At 34.8% G+C, this 25813-nt stretch overlaps 2 protein-coding genes across 2 annotated transcripts in view; one reads left to right on the top strand and one right to left on the bottom strand.

Annotated features, from left to right (window-relative positions):
* Nucleotides 1–25813, bottom strand: part of LOC143551563 (V-type proton ATPase subunit C-like) — a 131499-nt gene that overhangs the window by 88322 nt on the left and 17364 nt on the right. The window lies entirely within an intron of this gene.
* On the top strand, nucleotides 7519–10481 carry LOC143551553 (transcription factor BC1-like). The gene is made up of 8 exons (XM_077041960.1): nucleotides 7519–7938; nucleotides 8313–8483; nucleotides 8573–8638; nucleotides 8782–8850; nucleotides 9355–9441; nucleotides 9548–9730; nucleotides 9893–9990; nucleotides 10092–10481. Exons 1-7 carry the CDS (start codon nucleotides 7702–7704, stop codon nucleotides 9983–9985), a joined length of 906 nt encoding a protein of 301 aa, XP_076898075.1. The 5' UTR covers nucleotides 7519–7701; the 3' UTR covers nucleotides 9986–9990; nucleotides 10092–10481.

The following is a 25813-nucleotide window of genomic DNA, read 5'->3' as shown; positions in this document are numbered from 1 at the left end:
CAAATGAAACTAACCATATCTTTATAAACAAACCAAAAATTTTAAATGGGTCGGTTTTCGGGTTTGAAAAGTAACAATGCTACAATTGTTATCAGGTGTCCAACTGTCCAATTTCTTTCATTTGCTAACGTCCATGTCAGGAAATGTTATGGCGATCTTCTAGAAACATATAGTTACAATTGGTCTTCCTTGCCACGTAAGGACTCCTTATAGTTTCTTCTTTGTGTGGAGCTTCTTGTGATCCGCGGATCTTCTTCTGCGGGTACCATTAATGACCCACGGGTGCTATTGATGATCTGTGGAGCACTTTCTTGGGCTTACGGGTCACGTTTGCTACCCTACCTCTATAGAAACTATACCTTAACAATTACCTTAGTCTACAAATCTTTTGGTATGCATTTATCTATAATTATCTTGTATTTGTATACGTGTATGAATTGTTGTTATCATATAAAAAAGGTAACATGTTACGTGCATTTAGAGAAACTTATTACAAGGTGGAGTTTAAACAGTTAAACCACCCAGCATTTAAATATATACCATATATCTATAAGTATTATCTCAAGTAAAAAGAATACAAGCAAATGTGTTCTTCATCCGCATTTGATTAGACTTTATTAATAAATTTGATGTAAATGTTACGTTTATGACTAATTTTGAGAACCAATAATGATGCATTTGTAGAACATGTATACTTTGTTGATTTAACTGATAAACTGTGTAATAATTTGTTTTTTTATATCGTAAACGAAACAGTGTTACAGATCTATATATTATTTCTTATTTGTGTAACTAACTTATCTGCAAAGTTAACGTACATTATTTCTTGTAAAGAGTATATAATTAAAATAAATAGACGTATTTATTTATGGATAATCATATGTATTTCGTAGTAAGCATGAGTAACTTTTTTGTTAAGAATATATTGGTTTATCCACTTATCATAATCATCTGATTATCTTTTTGGTAGACTCTCATATTTTGTTTGTAAAACAAACATATATAATTTATGTTACTAGCATAAGCAGATACACTTCTACAAACTTTTTAAATAGAACCAAGTTAATTTAATGTTTCTAGCATAAGCAGATACACCTTTAGAAACTTTTTAAATAGGATCAAGTTTCTTTAGGGTTATGATGTATCACGAGAGACTTTATATGAAAAACATGTTAATAGATTTGTTTTTTTATACCATTTATGAATCGAAATATTTGATTAATGATATTCTTTTCTTATATAATTCAGGTACTACCAGCTAGGCATGTACAATCATATATAAACAATTTTTTAGATTTATGATAAGTTCATCATGATTCTATTTTTCTTCTGTAATTTGTAATAAATTCGACTTTATAAATCTTTATATTCATTTATTAAAATCAAAATATTATCTATCCAACCCGTGTATTACATGGGATACTAACCTAGTTAGAGATATACTTACAATATTATTATGCAAACACTACAAATCAAATGCAAATAACATAATATCTCTAGAATATCTTTTAATATATATTATCTCTAAAATGTCTTTTAATATATATCATATATTGTATGTATATCTCTAATAAATTGTTGCATTAAAATTCCAAAGCTAATTTGAGCTGTTTATATTGTACTTACGGGCGTTTCCATCTATATCATGAATACATTAAATAGGTTTAAAATTTCTATTTAATTATAAGAACGGTTTCCAAAACAAATTTGAGCTAATTTAGCACTAATTGATTTATTCTAAATCACTTTGCAACGGCACACTTTATAAATGAGCTTTAAATGGATACATGAGCAATTAATGAAATTTGCACGCAGACATACATAGGCAACCCGGTTCAATCGGTTTTAATCTAACCGGTTCCTAACCTGGCGGTTTATAGCTACTCAAAACCGGCTTTTGTAAAATTGGGTTCAAACCGGTTCGGTTATTGTTCAGTTTTCAGGTCGGTTTGGTTATCCGGTTTTTATGCTAGTTCCATGTAATTGCTTCATTCAAAAGATAACATACAACTAAACGAAACAATTACAGGGAATAATATCGATTCCTAATATGGTGTCTATTAGATAACTTGTGTTGCACACCATATTTGTTTGGCCACCACAACTCAAATGTATGAGTTTAGGCAATGGGGTATACTCTAATCTCAACATAAATTAAAATGACGTGGCACTTTAAAGATGGATTAAACCACTCCTCACTTGTATTATATTTGTTAAAAAGGGCCATGGATTATGCTTTACACGGGTTAAACGGCTAAGAACGATATATTAAATTAACAATTAATAGGGGTGAGATGGAGTTAAAAGAATTAAACTATTTCCTTTGGGTGAGATGGAGTTAAAGCGAGAAAAATGAGTGATGTGGTGTTTACGTGGAATTAAGAAGGTAAGAGTATACCCCATGGCCTTATGTTAATGAGCGTATTAGTGGTTAGCTGTATTTAAGCATAACCCTAATTGGTTTTTATACAAGTGGTTGAGTTTTTAGTGCCATGATGATAATTTAACTATAGCTGGATTTACTTAAAGACTAAGGGAAATAATATTAAACATCGGTATGATTAAGGAGGTGCAGAGTATAAGCTTGTTCAAGAATATTTATTTCATGCACAAACGAACCTGTGGTTCTAAGTTCTAACAACCCCTATACGGGGTCTAAAGGGCAGAGCCCCTAGAGGTCTCGCTGCGCAGTTAACAGTAGCACATATAGTGATTGACGGAAAATGCATGGAAACTAATCATAGTCATAACTGAGTATTGCCGGTAATCATTAATAGGAAGGTACTACTTACCAACAGCAATTTAGTTCATCAATGAAAATGGTCATCAATGTTAGCACTAGTGCCAAAAATAATTAGGTTGTGAGTGGCTATTGAATTGTAGTGGTTCCACTATGTAACTATCGATAATAATAACCACCGATTAAAATGCTTTGATGTTTCATCTTCTATAAGAAATGTCTTTGATCTAATTCTTGAACCATATTGTTTGTGTTTCTATGTTCGATAGAATTTTTGATAAGCTACCATTAAAATATTTCAATCTAAAACTTTGAAAGTGAACACAACTCATAAGATATATTCAAGGCGTGTGAGTTATAAAACTACAACAAATACGTATGCAATTTCAAATCCATTGCTGGATAATAGAGTTAAGTGTCATTTTAGTACATGTGGTTTGTCTAATTACGCAACTTTAGTACCGTCTTTGAATTTATTGCAGATGGCTACCTCACTTTTCTAAAACTTGCAATTTTAGTACTTTTTTCTAACCTCGTGTATTTTTTTCCGTTAAGTTAAGGGTAAATTAGTAATTTTGATTATTTTTTTATTTTCTCTTTTGAGCTAAATGTCATTTTCATACCTGTGGTTTGTTCAATTATGTAACATTTAGGATTTTTCAAACCCGTATTCGTTTACGTTTAGCCCGACCGGAAACATTTTAGATCTTTATTATTAATAAATATCAAATGTTTTAGGAGTAACTAAGTTTCCATATGTTCACTTTAGGCCTTTCATACTTTAAAAGATGTTTAATTCTTAATTTATGTATAAAAGATTCATTAATTATCCATTTCTAAAACCACAAGGACCAAAACTGTCAAAATATGAAACTCCCCCTTAGGAGGCCGGAGCACCACATGGTTTGAAGCCTCTCCCCCGCCATGTGGTGCTATGGAGGTTCTTATCAGATCGTTTATTTCGTTTCTTAGTTCGTTTTAAGCATGTAAATCGCTTATTTTAGGATTAAATCGAGTAAATTATGGTCCAAGAAAGGGATATTAACCAAAATACAAGTCCATACTCTTAAATTATTGATCAAGCACGAAATCTCTGGTTTATTTCATAGATATTCTCATTAAAATCGTATTTTATTACATAAACGAGTAAATCTTCCAAAAATGGTTCGTTATTGCTATTCCTATATAAGCAACCCCTAATCTTCTACCATAACACTTTACCAAACCCTAGAGGAGCCCTCTCACCTCTGATCATCATCAAATCCTTCGGTTTTTGCTTATTCGTTGAAGATACAATGCTTGTTCATTTGACTTTGCATGAATATGGACCTTTGACTCATCATATCACTTGATTCTTTCACTTTCCGGGTAAGTTGTAAACTGTGAAATTGTTCATATATATTCCCTAGTCAATAACCTTCAATCAATTTTGGTGGATGAAGGGTGTTGACTGGTCAAATCGTTTAAAAAGGACAAAATAGTCAACTAGTTTGACTTAACATTTTCTCATACTTCTGTTGGGATTCAACGTTCGGTCCAGAAGACTTTTATTCTCGTAACGAAATATTAAGGCTACTGACCAAAACCCGACTTCCGAATCACTGTTCGGATTCTGGCCAGTACCAGCTCGCTTAAATCTTAAAACAAACATAACTTGAATTCTAAACATCCGTTTAGATTGATTCCAGCGGCAACGAGTTCATTTTTATTTATATTATCATATCCTAAAATCTTAGATTCTGAATTGTTTATATCGTTTGACATGTAGTGGACGACTCGCTTAATCGTATTTATATTCGTTTGTCTTTAATCTAAGGTGAGTTTATCATTCCCCTATTTTACCAAGTTTTATAAACGTTTTGGGGACATATGCATACGTATCCATATTTCATACTATATATATATATATATATATATATATTCAAACAAATGCATACGTGTTATTGTGAGTGATTTAATCAAACATGCGTGCTACTTGCTTACTTGGGTTGCTATTCAAGCATTCGTATATTGGGATTACTATTCAATCAATCATATAGCGGGTGTTTCTGCTGGTGACCAACACCCGATTCGCTTGGCAACGGTCCACATACTTGTTTGTGTTTTGATTATATTTACCGCACTTATCACATCATGCTTATTTATATTGTTGTGTCGAAACTGGTGATATTCTCACTCAACTTTATGTTGACAAAACTCCATTTTATACGCATATGCAGGTTGCTTGTATTGAAGATTGAAGTTGGACATGTAGACAAGACCTTAGGATATAATCAAGTTAATCTTTATTTGAGCTTATATTTGTATATTTAAATTGTTTATTGTATTTGGATATTGTGTATATAATTGAAATAAAATAATTAATTAGATATTGTCACATTTATATTATGATAGTATCTTCGAGCTGTGAGCAATCGGATCACATCCCGACATTTCCGCCTTAGGTTGGGGTGTGACAAATTATACAACTTTAGTATGTTTTTTTGAATTTGTTGCAACTCGATACTTTGATTTGTTCTGGATAGATAGACAAACCAAAAGAGACATTATATATTACATTTACATATTATAATTAAAAGATAACTAAATACATGATAGAAGATGAAATACAGCCATGAAATGTATAACATAATTTTAGCCTTTTGTTCTTGATTGCCAATTTACTTCTAGTAGCTCATGATCCGAGTTCATCTTGGCCATTTTTCTTGCATTTTCTTTATGTGCATTGATTTTTTTTCTAGAAGTTCGGGTATGATAACAGTAGCTCTTTAACACATAGGAGGATCAAGCCAAATAACAATCACACAACTTCGCACCTCTTAGTATAACATCAATTGAACTTGTAGATGAATGACGGTTGACGAATCACATTGATGAAATAATATATCGTAATTCATTGAACTTGAAGATGAACAGTGGTTAGTGTATGAAGGATCAATGAGCGCGGGGAGGGGGGTTGATATGCTCATTTAGGGTTAGAGATAATCTTTTAATTGTAATAAGTAATGTCTCTCTTTGTTTGTCTGTCTATCCAAAGACAATCAAAGTATCTAGTTGCAATAAATTAAAAAAAGGTAATAAAGTTACGTAATTGAACTAACCACATGTATGAAAATGTCACTTAGCTAAAAGAGAAAATAAATAAAATAATCGAAATTACTAATTTGCCCCTGACTTAATGGACAAAATAGACGGGGTTAGAAAAAAGTACAAAAATTGTAAGTTTTAGAAACGTGAGGTAGCCACTTGCAATAAATTCAAAGACGATACTAAAGTTGCGTTATTAGACAGACCATATGTACTAAAATGACACTTAACTCTAGATAAAATTAAGACCTAAATCATCAGTGTTAACGCAGACAAATCAATCCCAAAGTTGAAACAAATCAACCCCAAAGTCGAAACAAGTATAGACTTTAATCCAATGTTAAGGTGAATACGTCAACCCCTTTTCTGACTTCACAAACCATATCTAATGCGTAAATTTGTGACGTCGGTTGGAGATAGAATAGAGAAAAGTTGGAAATCTGCAAAAGAACACATACATGCAAGTGCTGGTGGGGGTCGACATTGAACGAAGCTAGGAGAGAGGCAGTGTGTCTATTTGAAGTGCTTGTTATAAAGAAATAAGAAACGTGCACATATGAGAGGTCTTAATGTCCATTTTAAATGTTCTTTTCAAAAAAGAACCATTTACCATATGTATACAAGTTTTAAAAGCTAAATCCAATTATATAAGATATAAACTTAGACAAATCCACTAATTTCATATAAATCATAAAACCTATCCAAAGTAATTAACCCTTTAAACTATTGATACTTTTATAGAACAATATTACATTGTTGGTTAGGTTTGATCATATAGTTAGCGTACACAATGTTGTTCATAACTTCCCTAAGATCATACTCTATCTCACATAAGTATCACATCATCGCATGTCGTCTCTAACTTCCCTAAATTAAAAATAATAATAATATTATTAATAAATTAAGAAATAATATAAAATGTAAATTAAAATGAAAATACATTTCTTTAACAAAACAAATATAAGTATATACTTTATTTAAAATAAAAATAAATAATGTTTATATCTAGACTTTTTAAAAATGTATTTATTTATACATTATTTTGTTTAAATAAAATATTTTATACATATTGTGGTTATTCACTAGGCTGAAAAAATTGTGCATTCCCCATTTTTTCTTCACAGCACAAACATTCACAAACCTTATAAAAAGTTATATATATATATATATATATATATATGCGCGTGCACGTATGTGATTGAGGGCCCCACCATTGTAAGTCCACACCTAGTTCGTGTATCCAGACTTTGTCTTCAAACTTGAAGCCTACAACGGTGCATCCGTTGCACTCTAGTATGCTATCTTCCACATTAGATGAAGGGCGTTGGTGGGTTTGGCTCAAGGAGGATGATAGGTGGCGCACTTTCATTGTTGTGGCGTAAGTTTGTAGGTTGTGAGGATATGTTATCCATCAATGGACCTTGATTGTGGGACCACGATCAAATCTCCCATATGTGTGTACGTAGGTAGTACGTATGTATGATTTTTATAGAATAAAATAAGTGTTTAACAAGAAAGTTTAAATTTGATGTAGGGCTGATGTTATATTGATATTGATGCTCTAAGTAATGATTTCTTATTTTCAGTTATTGACCATCCACTACTTCTCTATGATCATCAGTTTATTTCCTTATTTATAATTTCACTCAAAATAATAATATTTTAGTTGACATGGTTTAAGCATTAAAGACATTATGGGGAACCTTTGGCCCTCAATCTAGTTGTTTCTATTTTTTCTCTCCTCATTTTGTATATATACCTGGACTCCTGGATCATCATAGTCCCACATTTTCTTTTCCATTCTTGCAATCATCAAGTTTCAATCTTTTTGTTCCAAAATATTAACTCCAAACACCCGAATTCAAGTAAAAGAAATGGCTGCCTTTTCATACCAGCAACACCAATCTTATCTTCTTGATCCTACAGTTTTCATTCCAAATCCTACCTCCACCACCACATGGTTCCCTCAGTTCCATCAGCTACAAAGCCCAGATTCTTCTTCAATGTCAATGGTTCTTGATGATCACAAAGTTGAGAGTGGTAATGAGTTGTTGGCCAAAAAGAGGAAGGACAACAACCAAATGTCTTCTTTGAATCAAGCTCAATCTAAAGTATATACTTCACTTAATTAATTACTTTTTAACTTATGCGTAAAGGGTTAGCTATACACACACCGTCTAACATTTAATATCCCACATTGTTTTAAGCGACTGTGTAGATAAAGGTCATACGTTCGTTTTGGCCAAAAATTATCAAAGCTGACTCTCTATGGTCAGAACAGCCATTCGGATATTGTTCGAACGACAATTCTAACTAATAATTTTTAAGGTTTGACATTTTTACTCAAAATGACCATCTAAGTGTGAATAGCTATTTTATAGTGTGAAATCAGACAGGGATGGTGTAACTGTAGCATTACCCTTAATTTGCTTAACATTCATTCTAAACTGTTTAAAAATAATTTTTGATAAATACTTTATGAAAGGATACAAGCAACAAACTGAAGAAGCCAAAGAAAACCAATGATTATCAACAGGAAAAAAAGAAAAAGAATACAAAAAAAGGTGGTTCTTCCAAAGAAGAAGGGGCAGTTGAGTACATTCATGTTAGAGCAAGAAGAGGCCAAGCTACTGATAGCCATAGCCTTGCCGAAAGGGTACCCATTGTCCACATTTCCATATTTCAATTTCCATTTATACCCTCCCATTTTTTTTAATAATAACATACAAATACATAAATTTTCAGGTGAGGAGAGAGAAGATAAGTGAAAGGATGAAGCTGTTGCAAGCCATAGTTCCAGGTTGTGATAAGGTAATTGGTCTTCTTTCTGTCTTTGTCATTTATTTATATATTATTTATTTATTTATTTATAAGAGATTGACTTATATTAATAAACTAGAATCACAATAATAATATATAATCTGACAATTTCATGTGGGTTGATTGAAATGCAGGTAACTGGAAAGGCCCTTATGTTGGATGAAATTATTAATTATGTCCAGTTCCTACAAAATCAAGTTGAGGTATAAATAAATAAATAAATAAATATATATATATATATATATATATAAACCCACTTGAGTTATGAAAATTCTAGAAACTCATTTTCAACCACATGTTTTTAATTAAAGATTAAATCTTATGGTTCACAATTAAAGTTAATAAAAAATGTTAACATAAATATAACTTTTTCTCTATCCTAAAAACATTGAAAAAAATTAGTAAAAAAATGTTAAAAAATAGCAAAACAATTTTTTTTAATGTTTCGATGTTTTGTATTAAATGTTACAACATATATTACATGTAACAAAAAAAAAAAAAAACGATATTACCTAGGGTTTTCGCGGGTTTTCACAACTCAAGTGGGTTTTCATTCTATACTTTGCCTATATATATATATATATATATATATATATATATATATATATATATTCCAATTTTATCCTACACATTAATTTAGCTATTTTAGTTTAATAAAATAAAATAAACTTGGTTTGCTGATCATAAATTACCATGCAAAATTTCAGTTTCTTTCCATGAAGCTTGCTACTGTAAATCCCATGTTATATGACTTTGGAGTGGATATGGATACATTCATGCTAAAACCTGATGAGGTAATTATTAATTAGTTAATACATAAAATAAGGTTTTGTTGGATTATTTTATTTAAAAAAAATGTATTAAAACTACATGTTTTAATGATATGTTACATATGTACAGAATATGAGTAGCATGGTTCTACCGATCATGCCAAGTGTACACCGGTGTAGTTCCAACGGTGGAGCCGCCACCTTTGCTCCGACGAACGATAACTACAACCACCTGCCACAAATGATTGAGGGTTCAGCATCAACTAGTTCACTGTTGTTTCAACAATCACAGATGTCAAATATGCTATCCCAGGTATCTTTCCAAACTCATGATATGTCACAAATAGCAAATATAATAAAATTATTATTATTATTATTATTATTATTATTATTATTATTATTATTATTATTATTATTATTATTATTATTATTATTATTATTATTATTATTTTATGTAAATAATTTATTTTTTCAGGGAAATGGACATCAACTGTGGGATGTGAATGAACAAAGATTAAAACTTGACAATGGTTTTGCTCTCAGCAATAACTTGAATTCTTTTCATTAATCATGGTACATAAATTATCATTATAATCGATAATAATATCGATTTTAATCTATATAAATATAACACTAGATGCTAACATATGTAATCTTTAACCTGTTTTATATAGTGTATGAAGTTCTAATGCATGCATGGAGATTTATTTCATCATCATCAGCAAAGCGAATAATTACTTAACTTCATGTGAATAATGCAAATTATTGCTACGTCTCGAGTGATCATTATCGAGAATCGAGGGCTGTGGATCGATTAGATTGATCAAGAATCGAAGAACATGAAAAACATGATGATTTATGAGCACGTATGTACGATTAAAAATTTAGTGTTTGTTTTCATTTGAAATATCAGTCCATATTTATTTATCATTTGTATTTTGTATTATTACATTAAATGAATTAATTAAGGCTACAATTGTTTACTGTTGGTATCACTCACCCTTGTGTGTTTGTTCATTGTATTTGGCTCTTATTTCGCTTTCTAATTTTGTGGGTCTTAGATGTCTGGATATAGCCATCTTATGAATATTATTTGGTTCCTTTACTTCATTAATTACTTCTAGATATATCAATTCAGGCCATCTAATATAGTGACCTACTTTGTGACAAACAAAATCAAAGCATTTTGCCTTGTACATGAAATCAAATTATAACACAAACTATATATAAGGGTAGATGGTCAAAATCAGTCATTAATTTTTATAAATATTAAGTAGTGATTAGGTACACACAAAATAGCATTAGTTTCTATATAGTTTCTTGTGTGACGTTTTTATGTGCCATAAAAAGGTTTTGAAGGCTAATTACTGAGTGGGCCTTATGGGCCGGCCCCAGATGTCTTAGATAGGATGGGCTAGGATATGTATTGGATTTAGTTTTGTTACTTTGTATTATTGCATGTCTTTTCACTTTGATTTTTCTAGTAGATCATAAAAAACTTTCTTGGAAAATAGATTCATCTGAAATTAAGATCATTCATAACAACAAACCTTTACAAATTGTTACATCAGTTTCTCTATGGATTTCAATTTTTTTTAAAAACCTATTTTTTCTCACAACAATAAACATCTACAAACCTTGTTAAAATGATACTTAATATATGTATATAAATAATATATGCAAAAATGTATGAGATGAACTAACAGTGGGGGCCACCTTGCACCTTTGTTCCAAGGTTTGTATCACAAACCTGCCATCTACAAACTTCACTCTAGAACGGTAGGGGTTTGCTTGCCTTAGGTCCGCTGTCCGCGCCATGTAGATCAATGACCTCGGACACTAGTGCCCGTTTTACATGCTTTAATATGTAAATAATGTATACCGTCTATGAGAAGAGAATTAATGTTATATATATTCTTTAATTATTCCATAATTAAACATCTGAATGCTATTATTGTTTTCTTCATAAGTTCACAGTTTTTGTTGAAGGATTGAACACAAACTCTTAGTAAAAGAAGTTAAATGATATATTTAATCTCTTTGTTGTTATGATATGTACCACTTGTTGAATATATATTGTTATTATGTCGTTTTTTTGAAATTTTGTTACTAAATACTACTACTACTTATAATAATATATTAATACTCGTTGTGCTTATATATTAGTTGTTGATGCAACATTTTTGTTAGCATGGAAATATGCTACAATGCGGGAGTATAGAGGTGTTTATCCAGGGTGAAGAATATATACACTTTTAAACTTCTATTTTCTATATATCTTTATTCAATTTTATTACGCTACACATTTTATATTTTTCAATTATTACACTATTTATCACATTGTTCACGACTTGAAACTGGTTCAACTTGTCCGATAAGTGAACCTGAAAGCGAGATCCGATTTTTCAAAACATTGCATAGGATGCATATATGTCACATTGGCGTAGGAAGTAAACGCTAAGGTTATCTCTAGCATTATAGATTATGCTTGAGTAAAAAAATGATTAATTAAAAAAAATGTGAAGAATGAATAATTAATATGTTTTAAGGGTGGTCCACCTCATATGGGTGTGCTACTTGGCCGTTGAATTTACTTGTCCGCTTTGTCTATGGATATTGATTTAAGGGTGACACCTAATATGTGGCTTGTCCAATTCTATGCATAGTCTTCCCCACATCTCTCTATTACTATAATGTTTTGGTGGATTTGGATATTAATTTTTTCCTAAACGACATTTTTTCTGGGTGTTTAGGTCACCGTACTTCCTAATTCAGAGGGTCTCGTTGCCCCACTCTGGCCAGACTATGTTGTCTTAGCCGGTCCCACACTGGCTTCAGAGTTTGGCTTGAGCGTTCCCTTGGGAAACCATACCGCCGGATGCCACTTGACAATCGTTGTGTCGCCATAAAAGCAGAACTCTTTGGCGTAACACACAGTGGGACGAAAACTTGGATAGGCTCGAGATCCGAATTGACAACCTCACAAGACTAGCTCAAATCCTTCATTGTCAATATCCTTATCAAGTGACACAAGTGAAGATCGAACTTGGACGGTGGTGGTGGTGGTGGCAGACGGTGGGTGGTGGTGGTGGCAGACGGTGTTGGTAGGGTGTGGTGTTTAACCCTTTGCAGACCTTAGAAGATCTCAGAAGTGGATGAGCCAAGTCTGCACCAAGAAGAGCTTGCACAAACGTTTTTAATGAAATGTTTTCGAGAAAACAAACAGTCTGCAACGTGGTCTGTGCGGCACAGACAAAAGAGCATGCACGGACTTTTTCAAAAAAACAAACAGCACCTTAGTGGTAACTAAGAGCAGTACTAAACTGATAACAGTTATAAGTAGCAACAATTTGTAACTATCAATAAATTTTCTATTGAGGTTTTCCCTTATGCAACTAAGGTGGTGTTTGTCTTTTTACAAAAAATCTTCCTAGCCTCTTTTGTCTGCAGCGTGCAAACCACGCGCAGACATTGCCCTCTGCAGACTGTTTGTTTTTTCGAAGACATTTCATTAAAAAACGTCTGCGCGCCCTCTTCATGGTGCAGACTTGGACCATAGTCTTCCAACCTCTTCTAAACTCATTATTTCCATCAGATATCAATTAAGTTATTAAGTTTTTGTTAATTGAATTCTTGTTAATTGATTTGTTCAATTGAGTTGTTAATTGATTAGTTTTTTTTTGTTCAATTATAATTTGCATAATTGTTCAAAGTATTATTAGTTTTTAATTGAAAAAAGTTTGTAGAAAGTCAAGGATTATAAAAAGTCTATAGAAAGTGTTTAGTTGAAAAAGATTTGTAGAAAGTTTAGGTTTATGTTATCGGCTTGTGAGTTGTTTTAAGCTTGAGCTTTGGCTCATTTCATTCATTATGTATGAACTATCTACTTTCGTAAACAATTGAAGAAACTTTTGGAGGAAAAAACATTCACGTGGAAAATTGTTAATGCAAGTTTTATAATTTGCTAGTTTAGAGGTATAAAATTTGGATTTATATATTTTTAATTGTTGCTGGATAATTTGTGTTTTTGGTATACAACTTATATTGAAAGTTTTAGCAGTCTGCAAACGTTAAAAAACAAACAGTCTTCTTCTTGCAGAGTGCAGATGTTTGATCTACCTCTTCTGCTACAGATGTCTGCAGATGTGATCCGCAAACTGCAGACAATTACCTCTGAAAAAACAAACAGTATCTAAGTGGTTATAGATGCCAACTGTTGCGCGCACTACACTCAAAGGACCATGTAAATATTCTTACGCGCATATCGTGTATATATTACAAAATCATAACATATTTTTTGAACGTGACTGGTAGGGTTTTACTCTCTTTTCTATGCACGGTTTTGGTTACATTATACACTTTTCAATTAGTTTTAGGTTTTTTTTATTTGATAGGAATAAATTAAGGCCATAACCATGTCATTGTGTCCGCAAATCCGTTGCTATCCAAGAAACAAATGGATATGACGAATATATTAAAAAAAGAAAAACTTTCATATGCCATACAACCACCTTTTTTTTAGTTTTGAACTATGTTTCGTAATTATACCCTCAATATCTGAGTTAATTTTTCTAAGATGGAATGTCAATCGTTTATAATGATTTTGACGCTTTGTCTAACTCACCCAATAACGTCATCAATGAGGAAACCCATCATTATAGGAAAACCCTTTTGAGTCAAGTTTTGAATATGAGACTCTAAAGATCCCTAGCATTAAAAAGAACTTCATATGACATACAACCCTTTTTTTTTATTTTGAACGTTTTGGAACTACAACCCCAATGTCTGAGTAAGCCTTTCTGAGACGAGATGTTAATTGTCCATACTGATCTTGACGTTTCGGCCTTACTCACTCAATGTCATCAAGGAGGAAACCCATTATTATGAGGAAAACCCCCTTTAAGTGATCAAGTTTCAAACATGAGACCTTAAGATCCTTAGCCTTAACCATAAACCCTAGGCCATCAAACCGGAAGTGTCACACCCCGACCATGACGGAAACGTCGGGGTGCAACCGATTGTTCATCGCACACGACACTATTAAGTGACAATATTTAATCAACTCATTTAAATTCATAAAAACACAAAGAGTCACATAACTTGTTCATACAACCGAATTCAAATCATAGTAAATAATATAATGTTTGTTTTGCTAATATCCTAATAGCCTCGATAACGTTTTTCTTCAAGTCCTCGAGTCAACCTAAAGTCAAACCTGTAACATTGCATAAATATATTTTGTCAACACAAAGGTTGGTGAGCCATTTCATAGTTTTTGAACAATAGATATATAATATGAAATTCCACAACTTGTATACAAAACAATAAATAATAGCAACAATTTAGACAAATGAAAACGTTAATAAGAATACATTAACGACACCTTTCTATAAGGGGATGCCAAATATACTCGGATTTTGTAAGAAATCGTTAATAAGAATACATTAACGACACCTTTCTATAAGGGGATGCCAAATATACTCGGATTTATGAATCAACCATCCAAAAGCGGTAAACACATTAGCACTCAAGCATATAAGCATATAATCACCAAATCGAGCATTTATTTAAGTAAAGTATACAATAAAGTTTGTGGTTTAAGACTCAAGTATAAATCATTTAGATTTGAATAAGTTTGCAATGTCACCTCCAAAATATAAAAGAGTGAAAACGGGGGATGAAAGTACTCACATCCAAGTAATAAACTTGAAAGATTTGATAATTTGGAGATTAACCGGAACGATGAGTTTAACGAACGAAGCCTAAAGGAGAAGAAGTCTTGTATTAGAAAAGTTGTCTTGGAAGTCTTTAAACGAAAATAAATGTAAACAATTTAAAGTTTAAGGTTTAAAATGTAAATATTTAAGAAATTATAATAATAGTCCTTTAAAAATGTAAGTTTGCTCAAAACCGGGTTAAAGTATCTAGCCCTTAATTTTACTCAACCTATGTTAAGTAATAAGGTGGGTAAAAATGCAAGAAAGCAAGTCCCTTTATAATATAGATACTAAAACGGGTTGTAACGAGTGTTCGGGTGGTCGGTTCGGGTCTTGGTGACTTGACCAAACCCAAAGTCAACTTTCCCAAAATAATAAATGTACGAGATAACTCAATAAATCTTAAAGAGACTTAACCAAGTATGTAGTTCTATTGTTTTAGAACTAACAACGTCCGTTAAGCGAGTGTTCGGTTTAATCGGTCCAAACTTTGTTATAAGATCAAGTTGGATTCAACATTCCAAGTACTTTGTGAAAATAATTAAAATCAGTTTATAAAGTATTTTTAAAGAAATATATAAGCTTTAATGGTTAAAAACACACTTGTGTGTCTTAAGCGAGTAAACTTGGCTTAGTTTGGTTTGGTTCGGTTTTTATCTTGGAATAAGGCCAAGAATGGTTACCACATGTCCAAACATCATAGAACTTGTAAAATAATTTATAAATAATAATACCAAAGTTTTACATACAAAAAGTCAACAACAAAGTCTTTAAACGAAAGTTCGATTTCCGGTTCGGATCTTGTTTCGGGATAAGACCAAGGTTAGATTCTACAAACCCATAACCATGGAACTAATTAAAACGATTTTAGAAACTCAAATCTTACATAAAACATGTTTATACAACTATTTAAACAAACTAGTAAACAAGAGTTCGGCTTCCGGTTTGGAGCTATTTACGCAATAACCGAGGCTAGTCTCTACAAACCCATAACCATGGAACTCAAAATGTAAAATAGAACTAAGATGAGCAGAAGTTAAACAAGTATAACAAGTTTGATAGTTAGATGCGGAAAATATATCTAATCAAGGACTACTACGAATCCTCCATGTAGCTTTGTCTTATGGGCCGAACACTTAACCGACCGAGACCGGAGAAATGCCCACCGAAGGTACAAAGGGTGCTATTATATATATGTTGTATAACAATCTTCAAGTATAAATGAGTGTTAACAAGTTGATAATAATGTAAGATTATATTCAGTTTGACTTTGGAAACTCAAACTGCCAAAAAAATATGAAGAACACCTTTGAATGCTTGAGAATTGGAAGTGAAAAAGATGAATGAGCAAGGATTAATGAAGGGGATAGGGGTGTATATATAGGGTGGGTTGAAAGGGTCAAGCATGGGGTGTGATATCAAGGTTTGCATGCAAGAGGGGTCAAGACAAGTCACAAAACAACAACAAAAAAAAAACAAAAAAAAAAAAAAATGGGGCTACTGCTGGTCAGCACGTCGGTTCACGTCCGGAAGTTCGTTTTTGATGTATCTTGAGCGTTTTAAGTCCGTTTTCGAATCCGTAAAAGGGGTTTTTCAAATTAGACAAACGGGAATGTTTTAGTAACATAAAATCCAATATTTTATATATTTGAAATGTTCGGGATATCAATCGGTTCGGTTTATAACATAAAAACAAATACAAAATAAATACCATTTGACCCGAAATCGAGGGATGTCACGGTATCCCCTACTTTAGGAAATTTCGTCCCGAAATTATGATGATGATGATGATGAGGCAAATAGATGTGGATACTTCTCTTTCATTGCGTATTCTCGTTCCCATGTAAACTCTGCGCCACGCCGTGATTCCCATCAAACGTTAACTAACCGGATGCGACTACGTTTGGTTTTCTTTTCGTTTCGATCCACAATTTCGACAGGTCTTTCAACCATGATCATCGTTTCATCGACATGTACTTCGTCGAGAGGTATATGGAGATTACCTTCGGCTAAACACTTTTTGAGATTCGAAACATGAAAAGTTGGATGAACACCGGTAAGCTCTTCCGGTAATTCGAGTCGATAAGCCACCTTTCCAACCTGTTTAAGAATTTTAAAAGGACCAACGAATCGAGGAGCTAGTTTTCCATTCTTTCCAAAACGAACTACCCCCTTCCAAGGAGATACTTTGAGAAGGACAAGGTCGTCAACATTAAACTCGATAGGTTTCCGTCGTTTGTCGGCGTAACTCTTTTGACGACTTCTAGCGGCCAGAAGATTTTTACGGATTTGATCGATACGGTCACTGGTTTCTTGAACCAGTTCGGAACCAGTGATTTGAGCTTCACCGATCTCGTTCCAACAAATCGAGGAACGACATTTTCGACCGTAGAGGGCTTCGAAGGGAGCCATGCCAATGCTAGAGGGGAAACTATTATTTTAAGAAAACTCAATGAAAGGGATGTGGGAATCCCAATTCCCACCGAAATCAAGAACACACGCTCGTAGCATATCCTTGAGTGTTTGAATCGTACGTTCGGATTGTCCGTCCGTTTGAGGATGATAAGCGGTGCTAAGATCGAGACGTGTTCCCAAGGTTTCTTGAAGAGATAGCCAAAAATGAGAAGTAAAACGAGCATCGTGATCGGAAATGATAGTCAATGGTAAACCATGTCGGCACACAATTTCCCAAACATAGATTTGAGCAAGCTGCTCGACAGAATGCTTCTCGCGGATCGGAATGAAATGAGCAGATTTGGTTAAACGATCGATAATCACCCAAATGCTATCGTTTCCTTTTTGGGTGTTGGGTAGTTTAGTGATAAAGTCCATAGCAATGTCTTCCCATTTCCAAACGGGAATCGGTGGTTGCTCGAGTAGACCAAAAGGTCTTTGATGTTCGGCTTTGACTTTTGAGCAAGTAAGACATTTAGATACATACAAGGCTACGTCCTTTTTCATACCCGGCCACCAAAAGGTAGCACGAAGATCGAAGTACATCTTATCCGCACCGGGATGAACAGAATACCGCGACTTGTGAGCTTCGTCGAGTATACAAGTACGAAGGTTATCGCGATCGGGAACCCACAAACGATTGAGAAAGTACAAAAGACCATCGGGTTTGGTTTCAAGTTGCAGTTCGGCTCCACACGACATTTCATCATACATGTTGCCTTCTTCAACGGAGGTACGCTGAGCTTGAAAGATACGAATTTGAAGATCGGTTTGAATAATGATGCTAAGGAGCAAAACGGATTTGACATTAACCTTTCGAATAAGAGCATCGGCGACAACATTTGTTTTACCAGGATGGTAGCGAATTTCGCAATCGTAGTCACTAAGTAATTCGGCCCAACGTCGTTGTCTCATGTTGAGATCTTTTTGGTCAAAATTATGTTGGAGGCTTTTGTGATAAGTAAACACAACACATTTCGTACCGTAAAGGTAGTGTCTCCAGATTTTGAGAGCGAAAACAATAGCACCCAGTTCGAGATCATGAGTCGTGTAGTTCTTCTCGTTGACCTTTAGTTGCCTTGATGCGTAAGTGATGACTTGACCTCGTTGCATGAGAATACAACCGAGACCTTGATGAGAAGCATCGCAAAATACAACAAAATCGTCGTTTCCGTCGGGAAGAGTTAGAACGAGAGCATTGCAAAGCATGTTCTTGAGAGTGTTAAAGGCTTCTTCTTGTTTGGATCCCCAATCGAATGGTTTTCCTTTATGAGTTAGGGAGGTGAGGGGTAAAGAGATCTTGGAAAAATTCCGAATGAAACGCCGATAATATCCGGCCAAACCTAGGAAGGATCGAATTTTCGTGGTAGTTGATGGAGTCTTCCAATCCTTAACGGCCTCAATTTTAGCGGGATCAACATGAATACCTTTGTCGTTTACAATATGTCCCAAAATTGAACTTCTTCCAACCAAAATTCGCATTTGGAGAATTTGGCATAAAGTTGTTATTGCCTTAAGAGTTCAAGAATGGAACGCAAGTGATGCTCATGCTCGGCTTTGGATTTAGAGAAGATGAGAATGTCATCAATAAAGACAATAACGAATTTATCTAGAAACGGTTTGCAAACACGGTTCATGAGATCCATAAATACCGCAGGTGCATTGGTTAACCCGAAGGGCATGACCAAAAATTCAAAATGTCCATATCGAGTACGGAATGCGGTTTTTGGAATGTCTTCTTCGCGAACACGCAACTGATGATATCTCGATCGAAGATCAATTTTGGAGAAACACGTTGCGCCTTGGAGTTGATTGAAGAGGTCGTCGATTCGTGGCAAAGGATAACGATTTTTTATAGTAAGTTTATTGAGTTCACGATAATCGATGCACATGCGAATCGAGCCATCTTTCTTTTTCACGAAGAGGACGGGAGCGCCCCAAGGAAAGGAGCTTGGACGAATAAAGCCTTTGTCGGAAAGTTCTTCGAGTTGGTTTGATAACTCTTGCATTTCCGACGGAGCTAAACGGTAAGGAGCCTTGGCCACGGGCATTGCGCCGGGCACAAGATCGATTCGAAATTCAACCGGACGAATGGGTGGAAGACCGGTAACATCATCTGGAAAGACGTCGAGGAAATCACAAACAACGGAGATATCTTGGATTTTTCTTTCCTTGTGGTCTTTTACCACCGCTTGGGCTAGGAACGGAACATACTTTTGGTGTAAGTATTTTTGCGATTGAGAACACGACATGAGATTGAGCCTTTTAGGAAACATTTTGCTGTAGACCTTGAGAGTTTTACCGTTGACAAGCGGAATCCGAATGAATTTATCATAACAAACGACTTCGGCACGGTGCAAAGATAACCAATCCATGCCTACTATGACATCGAAACTTCCCATTTGCATCTGAATGAGATCGATGGAGAATTTACGCTTACAAAGTGTGAGAGAACAATTACGAATGACCGAGTTTATGGTGATAGAATTTCTATTGGCGACTTCGACAGAAAAGGGTCGAGAAAGCTTAGTGCGAGGTACGGCAAGAGTAGATTCAAACTTTAATGAAATAAAACTTCTATCGGCACCCGTATCAAATAATATAGAAGCCAAATGCTCGTTCACTAAAAACATACCGTTCACAACATCGTTTGCCACTTGAGCTTGATTAGCATTCATCATAAAAGCTCGTCCTTGGTTACCGGGATTTCCTTGAGGTGCATGAGGTGGTGGAGGAGGAGGTGCTTGGATGGCTTGCATGGGTTGAATGAGTGGTGCATTGAGTTGGGGAAGTTGAGGTCGGTAGGTTTGGACTTGGTAGGCTTGGGTTTGATAGTAGGGTATGGTTACGGTTTGGGCTTGGTTTTCAAAAGTGAGTTGTGGGCAATTGATGCGGAAATGATTTGGGTCACCACAGTTAAAGCAAGCTCGGAGTTGTTGAGGAGGGTTTTGTGGGTAAGGTGCAAAGCGGTTTTGGGTGTTTTGTGGAGTTGTTCTTGGTTGGTTGGGTTGAGTACGTTGTGCGGAACGACATGTGTTATTTAGATGGCCAAATCGGTTACAAATGGTGCAATGGCGACAAGGTAAGTGAGATGGGTGATGAAGTTGACAATTGTTGCATAGTGGAAAAGTACCGGTATAGGGTTTTCGATTTTGTGGGGGAGCTTGGGGTTGTTGTTGCGGTTGTGGTTGGGTAACGGCATAGTTTCGGTGGCTTTGTTTGGGTTTCTTTTTGTTGTTGTGGCGGGAAGAGTTTGAGTAGTTGATGGCTTGAGGTGGTGGGTCAACTTTGGCTTGAGGCGCGTGTTCGGTTTTGCTTTTATCACTTTTCTTCTTGATGGTTAGGGTACCCGCCTTAACGTGGTTCTCCGATAGCGCACCGGATAGAGTAATTGCGTCCTCAAGGTTCTCAGGTTTGCTACTCATGACTGAGTCCCGAATTAGCATGGGTAAACCCCCGATGTATTTGTCGATTTTACATTCGAGCGGGGTAACCAAATGAGGTACAAGGGTGCTCAATTCATGAAAACGGAGCGAGTGAGCGGCATTATCACCACTTTCTTGTTTCAATTCCCAAAATTTGGCTTCAAGCTTTTGGAGCTCGTGTTTGGGACAAAACTTCTTCATCATGAGTTCCTTAAGTTCAGTCCATGGAAGCGCCATGGCAATTTTCGCCCCTTGGAGATGCATAACACTACCCCACCATGTAAGAGCAGTTTCCTCAAACGTGCTTGAAGCGAAATTAGTTTTCTTCGCTTCGGGGCATTCGCTGTGTCGGAACACACTCTCCATTTTCTCAAACCATTGCAACAAGGTAGTTGCACAGTTCGTGCCGATGAATTTGGTTGGGTTAGCACCGGTAAATTGTTTATAAGAATAGGATGCGGGTTTGGGTTCAACGGGTACAACAACGGAAGGTGCAACGGGAGGAGGTTGGGTAGCTTGAAGTTGGGCTAGTAGTTCAGGAATCACAGCGGCCATTTGCTTGACGACGAAAGATGCCATACGCCGGTTGGAGTTCTTGCGTGGTTGACGTCGTTGTGGAGGCATTCTAAAAAAAATTTATAAAGAAAATATAATGAGTTTGAAGTAATTGGAAATAAATATGAGGGTGTATAAAGATAAAATAAAATTTCGATTTTTGATTGTGAATTCCTAGAGTTAGTGATAATGAGATGTTAGTAAGAAATTTTTATTTATTTATTTATTTTTTTAAGTTTGTACATAAACCAAATGATAAATGTGTATAAGTATATGTTTCAAAGTTTTGGAGTTTAAAAATTGGGAGGTTTTGAAGTATAGAAATTTACAATAGTCGGGGAAGTCGTACATGAACCACCATGATTTGATATCCCGACAATAAAATTTGTATATAAATGTAATATATATATGGAGTCGAACATATGCACGTATCACCGCGTCTTTTATGTCGTTGACTCAAATTGCGATAATAACATATAATAAAACGGAGATACAACGAGATGTCAAATACACTAGTCCACGTATCACCGCGGCTTTCATGTTTTCAACACCAAAATATGGAGGCAACCAGAACGCTTGCATTCGACTACTTAAAGTTGTCGTCTCATATAATGTAAGTCGTTTGGCCTAGAAAAGAACACTTAAACACGACATTCCCAGGTAAGTATATCACCTTCGATTCTTGGAATCCTTTTGTCAAAAGGCCGTTTCCAAGTGTTCAGTCCCTACGGTCATCGCAACGAATATTATAGAGCCGATCTTTAAGGAGATTTTAAACGACGGAATCCAAGTTAAGCTTGTGATCCATAAAACATAATAAAAAAAAACTAATGTTTTGCGTTTTAAGGTAAGGATACATTAGAATACTATGAAAGTGTGTGTATGTGTACATTTATGATTTAAAAATGAATTTTAATCAAGTTTATAAATAAATAAGTGCAATAAACAATCAAGTAGGGTAAACACGTATAAGCATCACGTATAAGGACCCTAAAGCCTAAACTATACTAGGTCGTTACGTCTAACCACCTATCTTATAGTCGATGGGCTCTGATACCAATCTGTCACACCCCGACCATGACGGAAATGTCGGGGCGTGTCACACCCCAACTAGCACAATGCGGAAGCGTAAAACGGGAATGTAACAGACACCTCTGATATCAATACATTGTTTATAAAGAAACATTACAAACTAATTTACAATATATTACATTTCTTTGTTCTATCATTGTTTAACAGTCTAAGCGATACAAACAAAACTAGTTCGTTAACTAAACGTTCTTACTACTATCGCCCTTGCTTCAATTCACGTAGTATCAACCACACACTTCAGTCAAGTAACAGGTCACCAAACCATTCCAATTTAGGTACACCTGAAAAGCAGTTTAAAACGGGTCAACTACTAGAGTTGGTGAGTTTCACGAGTTTCAAGAAATCAGTAATGAGTATTCACAAGTCAACACTTGTAATCATGAAACAAGTATGTATGTATGTAAATGATGTATGTGATGTAATTATGCTAAGCTACAGTGAAGCCTGGACTGTTCGTGCTGCGTGCCTCCATTTCCCACGCTCAATCAACCACTGTGGCCCCTTTCCGCCCACAACATACCCCGGTAGCTATGTCTAACACTACATAGCCTGTTTGTATAAATATGGTCATGTGCAAACGGCGCTATGTGACACGGAAACCAGGCCGATTCCGTTTGGGTTTGTCAAACCAATAGTACTATTCACAAGCCACCGGCTCGAAGTTAATCACTGTGATCGTGGGGACTTTCGTGTGTTAGCACTTAGATAATTCACATCAGTACATGTTTCAGGTATGCATATGTAATCAAACATGTTTTTCACCCCAAAAGTTCGTAAACAGTTTAAAAGTGGGGTCATGAAACTCACGGTTTTGTAGATATTTCGTACTGTATCAACTCGTGGTTGTTCAGTCCGCTATCAGTAGTTCCTATAATTAATATTATAATAATATTAATATTTTAATATTATTATAATCTCAATACTAAACTGGGCTGTATAACTAATCTGGGTGTAGCTGGAATGCCCAGAAAGTGGCAATAGGCTTAGGTTGTGATGTTGTTCAATGTCTAATACTTAAAACCGAACTTGGCTCAGATTCCCGTTTTCCCAGCTGGGCCAAGTTGTTCGTTTACTCGTTCAGAAAACAGTTATGGGAAAATAAGCTTGGGTAAATGTATTGGTTAATAAAATGATTAAGTTATAAAGAAAGATCACACACTGGGGTCCCGGATTAGCCACGGGGCCCGTTTCCGCTTATTCAGTTTGATTTGAGAAGAAACGCGCACAGTCCACCCGGATTGTCCAGGTTTCTCATAGAAAAGTTCATTTTCACTTAACTAGTCCAAAAATAAGATTTTTGATCACTCTTGGTGTTTTGATATTCCCGCAGATTCAGTAGTCGCGAACTTGCCGGTTTTTATAAAAACTGAATTTGTTTAATATTCAGATTAGCATAATTAATTATTCGTTAATCATTAAATTATGAAAATTTAACCACTAATCAATTAAAATATGTAGATTTTTATAAAAATATTTCTGGTATTTATTTACTGATTTATTAATTTATAAAAATTCATTTTATCAGCTATAATTCGTCTAAAAATCGTCCGTTTACCCCAAACAATTTCCAAAAATTCATCAAAAATTTCTGAATACTCAAATCATGTCCCAAAAAAACCTGTATCAATTCCAGAATGTAAAAAGCTCGTGCGATATTCTTTTCGGCCCAAATTCGGCTGTAAAAATTCACACGAACGCAAATAAACAAAACACCTTTAAATTTCTTCAAATGATCCCAAAATTCATATGTGACCAAAATACATCAAATCTGAGTTCCCAGAAAAATTTCATAATTTTTGAAGTATTTTAGCTATTTTTCCCAAATAAACGTCCAAATTTGGTAATAAATTCGCCAAATATTCTCGGATGGTCAAACAATTACCAAATTTAAAAAGGGACTCATTGAAATGGTCCCTGATGTCCCTAAAAAATTTCAAGTCCTAAAAATATGCACATCACAACCTTAACCTAAATAGCCCGTAAGCGAGTGTTTCGGCATTACCTCAGCGGCTTTGGCTCGTTTCCGACCTTTTAATCAAGTTTTCAGGTTCTTGTGCTTCTAAGAAAGCTAGGTACAAGTCCTATATCACAAACCAAGCAATATTTCATCAACATAACAGCCCTTAAGTTAGGGTTTCGGCTAGTGCACAAAAACGAACTTTTGAACCGTAAAAACGTCGTTTCAACCCTTTAATCCGTGTTTATGGCCAAAAAAATTATCAAAACAGGTTCCTTACCATGTGTATGATCAAAACATGTTTATGGACCATTTTTAGGATTTTTACACGGTTAGGAATGATTTTTAGTAACCAAGACATGTTTTTATGGTATTAAACAAGTTCAAACAAGTAAAAAAGCTACTTATTTAAGCTCTTACCTTAGGGTTTTGGAAGTTTTCTGGCTGAAACAGAAGGGGTGTCCAGAGTTTTCCAAGAAATGATGTTAAAATGGCTTGAACCTAGTTTAAATGTGAAAGAATAAACAAGGGGGGGTGGCGGCTGCGATCGGACCATCATGGGCCCACTTTGGGCCCATTTTGGCCCAAGTTTCTGATTTCTCAAGCCCAAATACGAAAAGCCCGGTCCAAATTTAGTTCGGTTCGGTTTTTGGCGTGAAAAACTTATCGGGTGCGTTAAACAGCGCGAAAACAAGTGTTTTTCGGCTAGTTTTGTGTAAAATTATAAAAACATACTATATGTTTGTAAAAATCAAAAATATTTCCACGGATCGCTTAAAACATTTCAAATAAGTGTTTAGTAAATCTTTTTCGGCTTAACGGATGATACAATGCTTGGTTTGTAACTATCTTTCGCGTTTAAATCTATAGCGGGTGGTTAAACGAGCATGTTTTCGTTTAACTTGTTTGCTATCAAACTAAGGCCATATTTCTAATATTTTAGCTTGTATAGATCGTATATCACTTATAAATGGCCCCCCGATATATCTGGGTCATAACCTGACCCGTTCGGTTAATCGTTCGTTTGTTACGCAAAAGGCGTTTATTTGCTTAATCGGTAAATACGTACTGAGGTGTACCTTGTTTTGGCTCAAATGTCACAGGGTGCAACCGATTGTTCATCGCACACGACACTATTAAGTGACAATATTTAATCAACTCATTTAAATTCATAAAAACACAAAGAGTCACATAAC

The sequence above is a fragment of the Bidens hawaiensis genome, unplaced genomic scaffold, assembly GCF_021521415.1.
Source record: "Bidens hawaiensis isolate Kalapana, Puna unplaced genomic scaffold, B.hawaiensis_p1.1 tig00001016_1, whole genome shotgun sequence".
Taxonomy (NCBI): domain Eukaryota; kingdom Viridiplantae; phylum Streptophyta; class Magnoliopsida; order Asterales; family Asteraceae; genus Bidens; species Bidens hawaiensis.
This window is presented reverse-complemented; position numbering and strand designations above follow the sequence as displayed.

Bases quoted from the DNA above. Each gene is read 5' to 3' on its own strand.
- LOC143551553 (XM_077041960.1), top strand. From the start codon at position 7,702: ATGGCTGCCTTTTCATACCAGCAACACCAATCTTATCTTCTTGATCCT. The intron at 8,639-8,781 runs GTAATTGGTCTT...ATTGAAATGCAG, and splicing joins TAGTTCCAGGTTGTGATAAG to GTAACTGGAAAGGCCCTTAT. The intron at 9,442-9,547 runs GTAATTATTAAT...ACATATGTACAG, and splicing joins TCATGCTAAAACCTGATGAG to AATATGAGTAGCATGGTTCT.